Raw genomic sequence first — 16,419 nt, 5'->3', positions numbered from 1 at the left:
TAGCCAGGTGGGGGTTGGTCTCTCCTCCCAGGCAACCAGCAGCAGAACAAGAGGACTCAGTCTCAAGCTGCGCCAGGGGAGGTATAGGCTGGATGTTAGGAGGAAGTTCTTCACAGAGAGAGAGATTTGCCATTGGAATGTGCTGCCCAGGGAGGTGGTGGAGTCGCCATCACTGGAGACGTTCAAGAGGAGACTGGATGAGGCACTTAGTGCCATGGTCTAGTTGATTGGATAGGGCTGGGTGATAGGTTGGACTGGGTGATCTTGGAGGTGTCTTCCAACCTGGTTGATTCTATGATTCTATGATTTGTCAAGAGTTGTCTTCTGAGTCCCAGACGTACTGTTGTTGCCCACAAGTAAGTGATGGTAATCACTAGTCCTTTTGGAGTCTGCCAGTGCCACTCCTTAATCAGCTGCAGAGCTTACTTAATGGCCATTTCTTTCCCTTCCTGGATCCTTAGCCTGATGACCACACAGTGGTGGAAATTACCTAAAAAAAGAAAGTTGCATTGAAGAACTAGTATGTTAAACTAGTTCATAACTTACTAAAACCAAACAAAAACAACAACAACAAAACACAGAAAAAGAGAAAATAAATCAGTGTACCTCTTGCAAGCTTACTTTGTCTTCAAAACTGAGGTTTAATCACACAGCTGGAATTTTAGGAAGAGGTGAGAACCCAAACAGTAAGCCTTTGGGACAACAGATGCAGAAATGGTGTGAATGCTTCCTGGTTGACGAAATGGCTGGAGGGACCATGGCCTGTCACATTCTCATATTATACCTGTTCTCTAATACATAAATATCCTCACAGTTTTAGTCAGGCTGTGTTTGTCATTCTCCTCTCCACCAGTCAGCAGGCCATAGGAACCTTTCTATGTGGATGTGATGAGTAAGGGTTGCCTGGATGTTACAGCTCAGTGGCCTTTCATATTATCCTGTTCCACAGTGGTGTTCCATACACATCTCATATGGAACTAACCATGTGGAAGCTCTTAGATTTGACTTCTGCAGACAAATGAACATCCTTTCTCCCTCACCAAACCATATTTTGGAAAACAGTAATACTGCTCTTCATACTTGAATGAGATCCTGCAAGGTAAATAGAGTATTCAGACTATTATTGGGATACCAGGTGTGGCATGGCATATGTGTCACACATCTCCATGCTTCAAGAGGCCTTATATCAAGGCTGTGTTTATTTTTCAGGGCTTGGTGATGGTAAATGCTGAGTATTTTGTAGTCATTCAAGTATTTATGGAACCTAAAACACAATTTATTTTCTGTATTCAGAACTGAAAATGTCTGAAGACATGTGTGATGGCATCCCATCTGAAGAAAAACCTGAAGGCACAGAAATGCCCAGCAATGAGGTATTGCATCACAAGGCAGCAGCACACCTTGGGGAAGCTGAGAACTTGCATGAGTCTTCACAAGATGGGTGTGGACAGACTGCTCAGAGTACTAGTAATAGGCAGGAGGGAGACATATTTATTCAAGAAAACCCTTTGACTGAAAAAGTAATTAAAAGCCTGCCTTCCGATGGAGAAGCAACTGAAGCCGTGCCCACTGAGTGCAGTGAGACTGTAAGCCTTGATGCAGAACCTGAATCTGAAGAAACACTGCATGAAGAAAGCAGTGCAGTAAGTAAGACTTCCTTTTCCCTCCCTTCTTCCTAAGGACAGGATTTTGTACACTGTTGATACCATTTTTCACAAAAGCCTAGGGAGTTACATATAGAAAACACAGGAATAAAGTAAGTAACTGCAACACCAAGCTTCTGGGAACTAGAAATAGTTTAATTTCTCTTTGACAGTACAACATTAATGTGGTCTTTCTAGCATGGTGGCAATAAAATTGTACCAGAACTTAAGCCTTATTAAGAATCTAGTCCATTTTTTATGGATATAATGCTCCTGTGAGTTTGCTATCTGGCTTTCTGTACAAATCTGCTTCATTCAGTTGACAGAATGAACCTAGAAAAGGACAGGATTTAATCTGCATATGCAGCACTGAATCTTACACTCACTAATTTTCAAGTCACTGACTGTACAAAAACAGTGTGTGTTTCACAGGGCTTGCTGAAACATCTGGTAGTTTTTGATTTGTTCTAGGCCAGTAGTTTTTGATTTGTGATCCACAGACAAAGGTCCTTTGGGAGTCCTGTGAGTAATTGCAGGAAGTTAATAAAGAAGACTGGGACAAACAAGGCTTTTTTACAGTCTATACAGCATCCAAATCTAGTATATACTATATAGCTGAAGGTGTTTTCATCTCCACTGAAAACTTTCCAGCATCCACAAATTGGAAAAGGTTAAAGCCACATTGTTTTAGTCCTTCCATCTGTGATACCCTCCACAGGGATCTGCTCCATGAAGAGCACTCTTGAAATACTTTTATGTTCAAGTTGACTGTGTAGGGATGATATATTACTGGAGGCTTTCTCGAGACAGCAGTTTCCTAATATTTCATATGGAATACTGGTAACTGCTTAACAACAGACGTTATAAATAAAAAAAAAAATTGCTCCTCTGGCTGTGTTTTTATTGAACTCAGTTTTTAGGAGTTCCCTGTGCAGCTCTACTGGGTTACACCTCTGAGGAGACTCAGTCAGATAAGTCTCTAACTCTACTGGGTCCCAGTAGAACTCAGGAAAGAGATGAGTTTCTGCCTCCTCCTAATAACAGCCCTAATAAACTTGCATGGCTTTATAGGATTGGGTGCCTAAAGAAATATTAGGGTCTCTATATCCCTGGAGTTTTAGGTGCTTTCAGGAATAGGTGAACTTATCATTCTGCTTTATTGTGCACTGAATCTTGAACTCCACATAATACCCAATCTATCATCATTTATTAAATAGCAGCCTTTGTTGCCTGACAGGTTCTTCATATTTCCTCCTGCCTTTGGAAAAAAAATGAATTTTAGACACTGGAGTAATATTTTTGTTCCTTTTAGGCCACAGACTCCTCATCTAAAGCAAGCAGATGGGGAGCTTGGGGTACCTGGGGAAAGTCTCTCCTGTCATCAGCTTCTGCCACAGTGGGTAAGTTTTCAGTAAAGCGTGTAGAAATAGATTGTAATTTTAATGTTTTATTAAACACATTAATATTGTATCTTAAAAATGTACGTTGTCCTGACATGCTTGCAAGCATGTTTTTTATAATAGCTTCCTATTATTTAGATCCTTCCTAAACTGTCAAAATGTTTCTTTGGGTCAGGTTATGGACAAGGTACTAGGCTTCTTCGCAGAAAGGATACATAACCTGATACAATTACTGTCAGCCAAAGCTTGTGGATTTGGAAGTCAACACAATACAACCCACATTCATGCAGATGCATGTTGGTGGTTTAGACACCATGATTTCTATCTATGCCATGTGAATTCACTCCTCATAAATCATTCCAGCTTTCACTGACACCCAGTGAAACTGTTAAGCTGTCACACCAGGCTTCAGAGAGTGAAACAACATGTTGATCTGACATGGTCCTAACCCAGCATGGAGCCCATACCCCCTTTCTCTATACTCTCATTTCCAGTAGTATGTCAGTACAGAATATCCTTGTGAAGACTTCGGTAAAATTTACTCAGTACTCATTAAAACCTTACAGACAAAATAAGCAAAGCATGCAAATACCCAGTGACCAGTGGGAAGTCATCTCTCACAAAACAGCTACTGAGCTGTTAACTAATCAGTGCTCATAAAGGATCCACAAACACCTTCAAAAAATGAAGCTAGGAATTAAAATTAATTATTTGTTACGAAAAAGGATTGCAATTGAAGTAAAGGCTGGATTTTCAGCAGGATCAGTTTGCAGATTCCCTAATTTGGTTCACCATTTGATCACCTGATCTGGGGGAACATGGGAAATAATGGGAACACACAGAACATGCTGGTGGGGACAAGAGCAGCTCAGCTAGCTATGGAACTGCTTAAGTGTTCTCAGCTTTAATTTAACCTTTTCCCATTTCCCGGAATCTACACTTTAGATTTCCTGACCCTGGGACCAGGGTAGAGTTGAGTTCCCATATTACTATCCAGTAATATTAGATCTGACTTCTCTTGGTGAATTTATTAAATGCAGTAGCCTCTGAATTAAGCAGAAATCAACTGTACATTCTTACATGTTCACTGAACCCAAGCGAACTTGGAAGGCCACATAGAAAATCTCAGATTTGTTCTAGAAAATCAATGCAGCAGGTAATACTTATATTCCTGATATAGAGAGCTTATTTCCTAGCTATTTGTGGTGGAAATTCCTGTTTGATCCTGTGATGTATTTACTGTATGTCACTGTCACAGACAGGATGTGGGACTGCATATACCATATACCTGCTCTAGTGTGATAATTCTTAGTGATTGAGAAAAAACCCAAAAGCTAAAACCACTGGGAATTTCTGTAAGCTTTCTTCTTTTTATTAAATATTTATTATTCCTCTTCAAGTTATTCCATTTAATATCTCAGCAATTCAACCAACACTTCATCTCCTATTCTACATCAGAATATAGGTTTGCCGTGATCCAGTCCATTTTAATGATGCTTATTCCTTCAGTGTAGCAAATGGTAGAAGTAAAGCAGCTTTCTTGGATTTAAAGTTCACAGCAGCACCTTTGGCGTGTGATTTTTTCATGGCTCTGTCGTTATCTTTGTACACCACAGGTGCTTGTCTGGTTGAGTATGACAAATACTTACTATTCCTTACATTTTCCTTCAAAGTGCTACTTTGTAAAAATAGCAGAAACAGCCTGAAGTGGGCTTGATAACATCTTAAAGGCCTAACCAAATACATTCAGCTTTTAGCAGATAGTATCATAGGACAACCTAGGTTGGAGGTCACCTCAAAAGATCACCTAGTCCAGGCTTTTGTGGGATAGGGTATCTAGCTCAGATTACCTACCCCCTTGTGCAGTCACATCTTGAAACCCTCCAGCAGTGGGGACTCTACTGTCTTCCTCGGGAGGTTAAGTGAATGATCAGTCTTAATGTAAAAAATTTCTTCTGACATTCCTTCCTCTTTGAGACTCAGCTGAAGTGGTTGTTCCAAAGTTCTTTGTCTCATTATCCTTCAATCCCTGATTTAGAGCTTCCAAAGTGCTTAGCATTTTTTTTCTGCATGGGTATAATTTGTTTAGCATAGCTGATTTTAGTTAATAATGAAAGTTTCCATATAATTTGTATCTTATCTCTTTAACTAACTCTGCACATATGGCTAGTGATGGCTTTGTATTCTAAACAAAACTGCTGTTGACTTTGAACTTACTTTGACATTATTTGGCTCAAAGCAGATGTGATACTCCTTTAACTAGCAGAATCTGTAATGCTTTTGGATTAGTATCAGTCACTGCCTGAGCCATGCTTAGTGTCTGACACTAGATGTCACACTGAGAAAATTATTGAAACAGCCTTCTGAATGAGGTGAAGAGGTTTTTTGTTTTCCTAAAGTGCAGGAAATTTGGTTTCCCCCCTTGTGGAACCAGTGGATGATGAGATGGGAGAAGCAGGCTCACCGTGATCTGGAGACAAAACTTGTGCTTATTGTCAGCATTTTACCCTCTTCCTTTTAAATTATATTTTTTAGTAAATCAGCAATTGCACCATCCAGTCCTTTAGTAACAGTGTTGATAAAACTATGATGTAGCTGTGGGTTACAATTGCAGCTCAGCCAAACTAATGGCTAGCAGCCACTGAAATGTGGCTTGCATGGTCCTTCCTTCTCCCTGTGCCAGCACTCATGTTCCTCTGAGCTCCCAGTAGTCCAGTTTGGGAAACTAAACTGCCATGAGTATAAGAATGGTACTTCAGGACATGGTTTAGTGGCAATGGTGGTGTTGGGTTGCTGGTTGGACTTGATGATCTTGGAGGTATTTTCCAATATTAATGATTCTGTGATAATTCTAGAGGAGAGAAAATTCCATTGTTTGCCTCTTCAGTTCCTTGAAGCAACTTACTGAGATAAATGCCAGGGCAAGCAGAAGGGACACACGGAATGTGGAAAGAGCAGAACTTCCCATACCAACACCAAGAAGCCATTAGGTCAGCTTAGCTGTGACAGCAAAACTTTTATCCCCAGGATTTAAGTGAGGCAAAATATATTCTTAGTTTGTAGTCGAAGCTTGCGACTTCTGTTTTCACAAACAGCTTTTATGCTTAAAAGCTTGCCTGCTTATTTTGTTTTTTTTCCAGTTAAGCTATCTGCTAACTTTGAGTTCCTCCCTTCTCCTGCAAGCCTTGCCTTTCATACATTGTATTGTTTTATATGGATGAATCATATAATTCTCTGCTATGAGGATAGGCTGAGGCAGCTGGGGTTGTTCAGCCTAGAGACGAGAAGCCTCTCAGGAGATCTTAGAACTGCCTTCCAATACCTGAAGGGATCTTACAGGAAGGCTGGAGTGGGACTTCTCATGAGGGTGTCTAGTGATAGGGCAAGGGGAAATGGTTTGAAGCTGAGGGAAAGTAGGGTTAGACTGGATCTTAGGAAGACAGGCTGCCTAGAGAGGTTGTGAATGCCTCCTCCCTGGGGGTCTTCAAGGCCACATTGGGTGAGGCACTGAGCAGCTGATTGTAGTTGAGAGATGTCCCTGCCCAACCTAAGCCATTCTGTGATTCATAAGGTGCTTAAGTGATGGGGCTCAACAAGCTGCACTTCCAAGCGAAGACTGTTCCTTGTCATGTTGTATGCATGTGCTTTACTCCATGTAAGTTTGGGGGTTTTTACCTCTAGTGCCGTTGGTAAGACTAACATCTGTCACTATCTCTTACACAATAAAAGGTTTTTAAAAATAGAACCCAACATTTTAATTCCCATGGTCTCTGAAACTCTGAAACTATAGAGCAGCTTCGTTCATCTCTCCCATGCATTGCTTGTGATTAATCTGATAGCTTGATTATTATGTGCTTGTGTATATTCGTCATCTAGGTCCTCACCTAGTAGAATGGCACATGGAAATTTTCCATCAGACACTCATAGTTCTTCCTGGTATGCTGAAAACTTTTTATTGTCAGTATGACAGAAGGAAATGTCACTTTTGATGTTACTGTGTTCATGAGCTTGGAAATTATTACACATGTAGCATTCTATAGCTTAAACTGAAGTCTGTGTGGAAAGGAAATGCAAATGCTTCATTCACTAGCTTGATTGGAGTTATTCCTGATTTACTGACTGGATAGCATAGGGATTATCAGAATCTAGCCTGGGTTTTTGTTCTAACTACAAGGAGGGGAATTTTTCTGAAACCTTGGAATGCCAGTAGGATAGCCTCACAGTGAGCACAACAAGGTCCCATATTTTAGTGTACAAACCCAGAGCACAGCTGGCTTTTTCTCATGTCTATATTTGACATATTGAAGTGATTTCCCCCAGCCATCTTCAGGTTCCTCAGACAGGGTCAGATGCAGATTTAAGACCTTGGTCTTCATCTTTAAGTTGAACCAGATGAAACAAAATCTCAAACTTTTCCTCCCCATCTGTACCACTGAAGTGGTTGCCAGGGGGTGCTAGATTGACATGGGAGAGTGATTTCTGGAGGGAATGGTTCAGATTTCAGACGTGCTGAACTGCCCTCTAGAGGTGTCTGTGGCCTCTTTCAGTTCTGCACAGAATCTAAAGCTGCTAAGCTGGGAGGACGAAGATAAGAGAGCCTAAAGTGAAATGGGATGTATCTGACTAAAGCATTTGTCAGCACTGTAATCTGGCCTTAGGCAGATCAGGCAAACCCAAAGGCAGGCTTTTTTTACATTTTTTTACATTTTAGATTTTTTACATTTTACATTTTTACAAAATCTTCCTTTTCAAATGAAAGATTCCAGCTAGCAAGATAAACAGCAATGTCCTGCTGAAATTGTTAGCCAACTGAAAGGGATCATGTAGGCAAGGAAAACAAGAGCAACACCACAGGAATAAAGCATTACCTATTGCACACCTCTTTTGCCTCTGCTGCTGGAGATGACTAAATTATGGTGTCAGAGGTGTTCTTAAATAGTTACCACACTCAGAGTAGGAAAACCAGTGTGCCTTTATCTCTACAGTGTAGGCTCATCTCCCATAACTACTTCCATTTCTGTGCCTTTTGAAATTAAAAGTAGTTATTTTCATTTCCAGAGCAACACAGGCTTCTGCTGTGTTAGTGCATGTGTATCAAGCAGTGCTGACTTGCTTCAGTTGTGGTTCTATTGTTGTCTCACCTTGTTTTTGTTGTTGCAGTCAAATGTAGATGCCATGCAGCTTAATTCAGCAAAACCACTCCTAGCTGGAGGGAAATATTTTCATCTAATTTTATCATTCTAGTGCATGTAACCACAGCCCTGAAAATGCTGCCTTTTATAAGTCTGTAAATATCAGCATAGCAACTCTGTGCCTTCTTTTTCTTTTTTTTTAGAGTATGAGCTTGTCTGAAAAACTGTGAGAATCAAATTACAGTGTAAACCGAAATAATAGAATGTGTTTCAATACAGAAAAAAAATGGGGAAATCAATCTGAAAATCCGTAACTTTCACAAACAGATAAAGAAAACTGTTGCTTAATGTTGATAGTTATTATTTTTACTAATTATAGGACAAACAAGTCAAGTTGTTAAGAAGAATGAAGGGATGAAAGCATAGAACTCTTCTGCTCATTTAAGAAGTTGTGAGCAGGAGAAATGGAAAGGACATGGAGTATCTATTACCTTAGTTTAAAAGTACAATTAACAGTTAATAAAGTGAGTCTCAGGAATTTGGACAGTAAATCTATAAATGTATAAATGACTCCAGAATCTATTTGTGCTAATATTTTCATTGAACCAATTAAAATGTGCAAGAGATTGGGATCAGACAAAGCAGTACATTGCTCTCCAGTACCTGAACTGGAATAGGTTTTGCAAAAGACAAAAAGTTATCCAGCAATGTCTTAAATCACTGTAATACAAAACCTGCTATATCTTGTACAGCTGGAGGTACTGCTACATTTTGTAATACATGGGGTAAAATAGATAAAGGTCATATTTTCTTTAGAGAGATAAAAGCATTTACTTGCCTAGTTTCAGTGTAAAACATCAAGACCTCATGCAGCTTATGCTATTACATAGAAAATTACTTGTTTCTTCTCATCTTCTCCTTAGAGGACGTGTGTTCCTTGTGTATACCTCCAGATACTCCAGTTTTCTTGTATGTGATCTTTCAGTTGTGCTGCTTCACAGATGTTTTCTGGAGTGTATTTGTTATTGAATTCATAGAGCACCTGATGTGCAACCCATCTGGAAATCATCAAATCCTAAGTCCAAGATTTCCTTCTTCCTGCTCCATTTCACATGGTTTTGCTGCACCTTCTTTGAATCATCTGTTCAAAAGCATATTTGTATGACTACACACACACCTCTGTGTACATGTATACCTATATGTTTATTCAGAACACTGCAGAGCACTGCCAAATGATAAGGATATTCTGATGTAGCTAAGAAGCTAAGGTAATTCAGAAAAGATGCTTTGAACTTTTCTGATAAAAAGTGTACACAGTTGTAGGAAAGTATGGGCAACGTTTAGTGACTCATTAGGCTTAACTTCCTGCCTTAGATGTCTATATCTGGCTGAGAATCTGTGTTAATGCATTTTCTGAAATCAGTTAGTTATTCATAGTTTAGTTTAAGGTAACAAAGCAAAGAAGTCTGAAATTGTCATTAATAGGTCTCACGAGTAGGCAGATGGTTACAGCATTCTGTGTCATCCTGCTGCTAGAAGTGGTCAGTGTTACATGAGATGAATTAATAACAAACTGTGCAAGAAAAAAACCAAACAGGGTCACTGAGGCCATTTCATTTTGTGTTGGAAAGAAATAATTGCTTGCCTGCTTGGTTGGCTGTTTACTTCCTGTGTCTCAGCTGATGTGCACAGGCTTCCAGCTAAGGAAGACATGCTAGCTGAAACTCTTGTAATGAGAGAAGTGTATCATGAAGATACTGGTGGCTATATCTAAAGCAGATCTGACAGATTTAGGGTATTGTTTTTTAAGGGCAGCATTTTTCAACTAGAGCTGATATGGATTAGGAAGCTATAGCCTCCTTTTGCTGACTGCCAGGCAATCCCACCCTATTCTGTGGTGGGATACTACCAGCCCTTGTGGTCTGCTAGTATAAATGAACTCTATGTGGAAAAGCAGCAAAGCAATCTGGTTCAGTCAAAATCATTCAGATCAAACCACTAATAATGAATTCTTTTTGTTAGACTATACCATTTTAATAGAACAGAGAGTAAAAGGTAAAGGTGGTAAAGGTGTTAAAATCTCTGTTGGAGATCAGCCACGACTGGAACAGTAATTCAGTCTGTGTCATCTGACACCAACAGGCTTCACAGAGTGTATTTAAATAGCAGCTTCGGGGAAAGACACTTAGAGTTTGACTTCTAGTAAGCAACTGAGGAGCTTGAAACCTGAATGACTTTGAGGGTTTGGGTCAGTATTCCTAAAATGCTTGCCTAACATAGCACCTATGCAGCAGACTGAGGAACAGGTGCATTATACCAGCTCTGCAGTCACCCACAGCTCATGTGGGTTGGTTGTTGTAGACTTCTGAAAACTAGAGGAAGACAAACCCTGCAGCATTAGGAGGACCATCAATTTCTGTTTAAACTGCCTGAAATGGAATAGTTAGCATTTTGAAAAACAGGGAACTAAACTCACATGTGCCACTGAAATAAATCTTACATCTCAGATTCATTGTTATTTGTATTATATTTCAGCTTTATCATCTCTAGTCAGTTAATGTCCTAGATATAGTGGAACAAATGAATTATTAACCTAGAAAAAAATTAAGTAGTTGAGGTAAGTTTGATAGTTAATTCTGATTGTTGTGGAGTATAAGAATACTGTGCACTGTTAGTAATAAGTTTTCAAAATCACATTATCTAAAGTATGCTTCTGCTGCAGGTCATGGGATAACAGCAGTAAAGGAAAAAGCAGGAACTACTCTAAGAATTCATAACACAAGTTCAGCATCTTTGGAGAGAGCAGAGCCTCCTGCAGCTGAAACACCAATTATACGTAAGTTCAAGTTCATTGAAATTGGTCAAAACTATTTGAAACTGCCACATTAGTCCAATTTTACAAAACTTGGAGATTTTGATCACAGAATCCAGAATTTGTGACTTGCAGAGCTGACAGTCTGCTGTACCTTGGATTTTTTTTTTCCTCTTATTAGAAGCAGATTCCCTGGACCAAAGCTCTTCTGAGAACATTCCTGCTTCTCCTTCATCTGGATCTCGTGGCGTGTTGTCAGCTATCACAAATGCTGTGCAGAATACAGTGAGTCTTATTAGCTGCCTTCTCTGTTCTAGTTATTCTTCATCATTTGTAGCTGCAGCTTCACTGTAGCTCACATTTGTTACGTTGTAGGTCTCTGTAAAAACAGCTCTGTCGTAAGGCTCTTTAGAGTCTCTCCCATGGCAAAATAATTGTATCAAATTTAGAAATGAAAAGTCAAACACAACTAAGTCAGTTCCAACTTTGGCACCAGCTTTAGTGAAAGATATAATCTTCTCCTAAACTAACACGGAATTCAAATTCATGGGAAATCTTTTTTTATAGCTATGATACCATCATAGTTTTTTTTTTTTTTACAGTTAAGTCCTTCCAGAGAAAGTATAATAAGATTTGTTATCATTTCTGAAGGCAGATAAAATAAGAAAATACTCTATTTGCTTATCTTAAGGCTTTTGCTAAACTCTGGCCCTTCCCTTCACCTCTCTATCTAGTCTGTCATTTCATATTAGTCATCCCAGAAGTTGGGCTGATTGCAGACTCAATGTGGCAAAAAAAATTCTGTCCATGGTTCTTTCCTATTACACTCCTCGCATATTTTCTGTGTCTTAATCCTTTTCTGGTTTTCTCTGGTTCAGCTTTTGCAAAATCCTGTAGCATGCTCTTTCCAAATCAATTTTTGTGTCATCTTCTTCCCCAGCATTTTTCACATACTATTAACAGAGCGAATGCTTTCCTCTGAGCTCTTCAGTAGGGTGTTTCCCTTGCAATTACAAGAGACTTTAAGCATTGGCTCAAAAATCATGGAAGACTTAACTCCCCATTGAGCATGTTTTACAAAGTGGCAATTCTTTTTCAGTGCATGTCCAGTTCACTCTGAGTGCCTCATCACTCTAATAGCAAAAGTTTTGGGAGCAGAGAAAAATTCCTGTTGCTGCAACATCTGAAATTTCAGAGCTTGTGAGAGTTGGACACAAGTAAAATTACCTGAGCATTGTTTAAGGTTTGCAAATAAGAGAAATGTGCTCTTATGCAAACCTAGAGAGACTGCTGTAGCACAGTGATGAGAGTTACCAAACAAATAGCATAATTTAAGGGCTCAGTAAGTTGCTTGTATGCCACTGGAGATTTTGTTAGGGTTTTCTATTATATACCACGTTACATCAGCGTTTCAGTATCTGGCAGATGCATAATCCAGATTGCAATGGAAATATTCAGCCAGTGAAAATTATTCTTTGCTGTATATGAAGAATTGTGAGTGAAGGCTAATGGCACAGGAAAACCAACTGTATAGACGATTCCAGAGTCATCACAGGTGTCACAGAATCACAGAAGGACAGTAGTTGGGAGTGACCTCTGGAGATCATCTAGTCAAACCCCCAAAATTTTAGAAATCAGTTAGGTAGGGCAGGATCATCCTATTCATGATGGACTTTGGCTCCATATTATTCATATCACAGACTAGATGCCACTTTGGATGGAATTAAAGTGGTGTTATTAATCATTTTTTATTGGCAACAGGTGTTTCATTCCCTCCAATGTGAGTCTTTTTTGTATAGTTCACTTTTTGCTTTTTAAAAATGAATTCAGAAAACAGCAACATAATTTCATAAATATGTAAATCCATTTGTTAGTTAAAGCATCATAAATCTAGGGAGCTGAATGTTCAAAGACATGTCAGCAACAGCAATACTCTTTTACAGTTCATATTAGCATAAAGTTGAAAGAAAATAACCACACTGCATTGTTTTATACAGGGAAAAAGTGTGTTATCTGGAGGCTTAGATGCTTTGGAATTTATTGGGAAGACAACCATGAATGTCCTTGCAGAAAGTGATCCTGGATTTAAGAGAACCAAAACCCTGATGGCAAGAACAGTTTCTCTATCTCAGGTTGGATTTATTTAAATACAGATCTGTCAATGCAGTTTCAGATTCTTCTTCCAGAATTTCAGATGCCTTAGGGAGGGAAAGGCCTTATTTATTGCAGTAGATATTGGCCAGGCTGATGGAAATAAATACTGTATTTGCTCCACTTCATTTTTCATGATGGAAGCACAAAAAATAATGTCAGGTCATCTTTTCTGCATAATCAGATGTGCAATAGCTGATTTTAATCAGCTAGTGTATGTGGTGATCAATCTTTACACTCTGGAGGCAAAATCAAACCATTAATGGTTTTGTACCAGCTGTAGATTGATGCCTTCCAGCATAAACGTCACTATACAACTTTCCTTGGAAGTAATACTGGAATATGACATATGTGTCATTGGGAGTTAAAGCTGGTTTTATTAGGAATTAAAGCTATAAAAAGTTATATTTTAATGCCTGTCTAAACTAATGGTACCCTTACACCATCATGTTTAAAAACTTCAGGTGTGATAAAAACAGAAGTATAACCACTGCCAGTACAAAATTATTTTAGCTCTCTAGACACTGAAAGGAAAGAGGCTGTGGAAATCAATAAACATTGAAAACAACCTTTAATTTGACTACATGTTTATTTCCTTGTAGAAAGGAGTAAGGTGTTTTTCTTTTAATGAGATGTTTCATCTTCAGGGTTTGTCATTTGAAGTGTGAACAGACTGATAGTGTTGTAGAAGCCCAGAAACAAGTAACTTTTGTTAAGACCATGAGTTAAAATGAGCTTTTGAGAGTACCTTCCTAAACAATATGCATGAATTCACACATAATATCTGAGGCAGAAAGTGACCTAAATCACTTCTCAGGGGTCCTATAACACAGGGTTTCCTTTTCAGTGATTAGCATATAAATCTTTGTGAGAGGTCTGTTGAAGGTGGAGACTGAAAAATCTACTGTCATCAATCTTTTGTAACAAACGAGAAGCTGAAGACAATGTAGTAGAAATTCAGAATGATGCAGTAGTGTAAATGGCAAGGCTTCATCTGCATTCAGAGGCTTGTATGTGACTTAAGATGTAGTTCAGATGTATTTACCAGTTTTACTGTAGCAAATTCATATGAGAGGCCATTTCTTCCTGGGAACAGAAGAAAGGACTGAAAGATCCTAGTCTATACATTATCCTTCTTATATACTAAGAGAAGCATGTAAGATCACTACCAACTATCCTCAAGTATATGGAGAGTAGTTCTGCCCTACCATTAGTAGAAGTCCTACCTTATTGGGCCAATCTTCTATCTGAGTCCTGCTGTCACATAAACCTGACCTTAGTCTCTGCTAAAAATACCTTATAGAAAATATTTCTGTAGGTGCATTATTTATGCAAGTAGGTAAGTAGGTCGTGAAAATAATATTTGTCCCATTTTATGGTCTGTGTGATGAATTGCATGACTCTTTAAGGCTGTATATGAAGCAGTCCTTTTAATTGTTCTTTCATTGTGACTGGTGGCTAAATTTATGGCCTAGTATCCATAGCTGGCAATGCTTTTGAGAACACAAGCAAACTGATTTGTTTATTCATTGTTTTTTTAAAAAAGATTGTTAGCAGTTGCCATTGGGAAAAACACACTTGGAATCCTACTTAAATATTTTATTAGAGAAGTTTATCAGAAAAGAAGATAGATATTTCAGCCCTCAAATTTCAGCTCTGCAGGTGTGATACAGTCCCAGATTTTATTACCACTTCCTTGAGGAGCAGAAACAGACAGTAATAAAATCTAGAGCAGTGCTAATAAAACAACAGGAATGATTTCTGCTTTTTTGCAGCTGTTGCGAGAAGCTAAAGAAAAAGAGAAACAGAGGCGGGCCCAGCAAGTTACAGTTGAAAGAACAGCACATTATGGACTACTTTTTGATGAATTCCAAGGTTTATCTCACCTTGAAGCTCTGGAAATCCTGTCAAATGAAAGTGAAGCCAAGGTACAGTATGCAGACAGCATAAATCAAAATGGATGGTAAAAAAATGGATCTTTTTATTAATTTCATTCTGCAGATGCATATGGAATGAACAGTAAGTTCTCCATCAACTTCAGAGAAAGCTGGATGGGTCCCATAGCCATCCTTGGCTTCAGGAAATCAGTCTCAATGTACCTCAAATTTAACTCCAAGATTAACTAAAAGCAACCAACTTCATAACTGAAGATTATTTTTCTAGGGCCATATGTGGCGCAAAGTCCTATCAATATATTCTTCAGAACAGGTAGACTGAATAATGTTGGATGTATTTTGACAGAGACAAGTCTCCTTTTCCCACTTCTTTCTGTGAAGTCTCAGACTAACTGTGAAATCTGCTCTTTTCTGCCTGCTGTCTTCATCCAAGCAATCCCAAAATGCTTACTACAGTTTGCAATTAAACCATAGATTTATAATTGAAAACTGTTGTTCTGAGAGAAGGTAGAGACCTGATGATCTTGCAAGGCTGGTGTAATCTTTGTGATACTCAACAGATTTTGTTGATGAGAGCTAAGAACGTGTCTGCGTTGGAAGGTTAGGGCATAATGGAATATTCAGTTTCTTAGCCTGCTTTGGTATCAGGCTGTAAATTAACATTTAAGACATGCTCTGTTTTGGTTAGGAATGCTTACTGTCCTGTCTTTTACAGATTCAGTCATATTTAGCAACGCTTGATGGAGAGCTCTTGGAGACTGTGAAAAATGATTTAATTGCTATAAAAGAGGTTTTTGTTCCAAAGGACTCAGATGACAAAGTGGTGCAGGCACAGAAAGGTAATTAGAAATACAGAGACTTAACCATATGAATAATTGTTACTTCTGTGGATAGTAATTTTTAAAATTACAATCCAAGCTGTAATTTCTGATAACCTGATATGCTTCATCAGGTAGTCACTGAAATTAATACTCTAAAATTTCTGAAATTTATATTGTATTTGTATTATAATTGAAATGTGAACTATAGAAAATATATTGTAAGAAAGTATCATATTACTTTTGCTATATCATCAGTGAAATAAAAACAAAAGAAAGGAAAATAGTAACTTTTTGGATAACTGAGATTCTTCCAGAATCTTTATCAAATTGTGCAGCCTGAAAGGTTTGGAGTGTTTAGTAGTGCTTTTCTGTTTAGCAGCTACATCCTCACTTGGCACTCTAGACAGGGAAAAGTTTAGAGTGTAATAAAGAGACTTAAAAATCCTGAACCTTTTGAAGGAAAGTCACTTTGAAGCATAGAAGCAAAGCTGCTTTCTAGGTGTCACTTGGCAAGACATGAAATGTGGAGTGTGGGAAAGAAGGTAAAGCAGCAGGAGCGTTACAA

At 38.6% G+C, this 16,419-nt stretch overlaps 1 protein-coding gene across 1 annotated transcript in view; it reads left to right on the top strand.

Moving 5' to 3' along the window:
• The first annotated feature begins 1,301 nt into the window (after positions 1 to 1,301).
• The window catches only part of FAM114A1 (family with sequence similarity 114 member A1), a 28,858-nt gene continuing 13,740 nt past the window's right edge, over positions 1,302 to 16,419 (top strand). Inside the window, exons 1-7 of the mRNA XM_054383103.1 lie at positions 1,302 to 1,643; positions 2,956 to 3,043; positions 10,898 to 11,011; positions 11,169 to 11,272; positions 12,985 to 13,119; positions 14,914 to 15,066; positions 15,749 to 15,872. Of these exons, the coding sequence (XP_054239078.1) occupies positions 1,302 to 1,643; positions 2,956 to 3,043; positions 10,898 to 11,011; positions 11,169 to 11,272; positions 12,985 to 13,119; positions 14,914 to 15,066; positions 15,749 to 15,872 (1,060 nt within the window). The remainder of the gene's footprint in view (positions 1,644 to 2,955; positions 3,044 to 10,897; positions 11,012 to 11,168; positions 11,273 to 12,984; positions 13,120 to 14,913; positions 15,067 to 15,748; positions 15,873 to 16,419) is intronic.

Source organism: Indicator indicator, chromosome 8 (genome assembly GCF_027791375.1).
Source record: "Indicator indicator isolate 239-I01 chromosome 8, UM_Iind_1.1, whole genome shotgun sequence".
In the NCBI taxonomy this organism is placed as follows: Eukaryota; Metazoa; Chordata; class Aves; order Piciformes; family Indicatoridae; genus Indicator; species Indicator indicator.
Note: the sequence above shows the minus strand (reverse complement) of the source record. Positions and strands in the feature narration are given on the sequence as shown.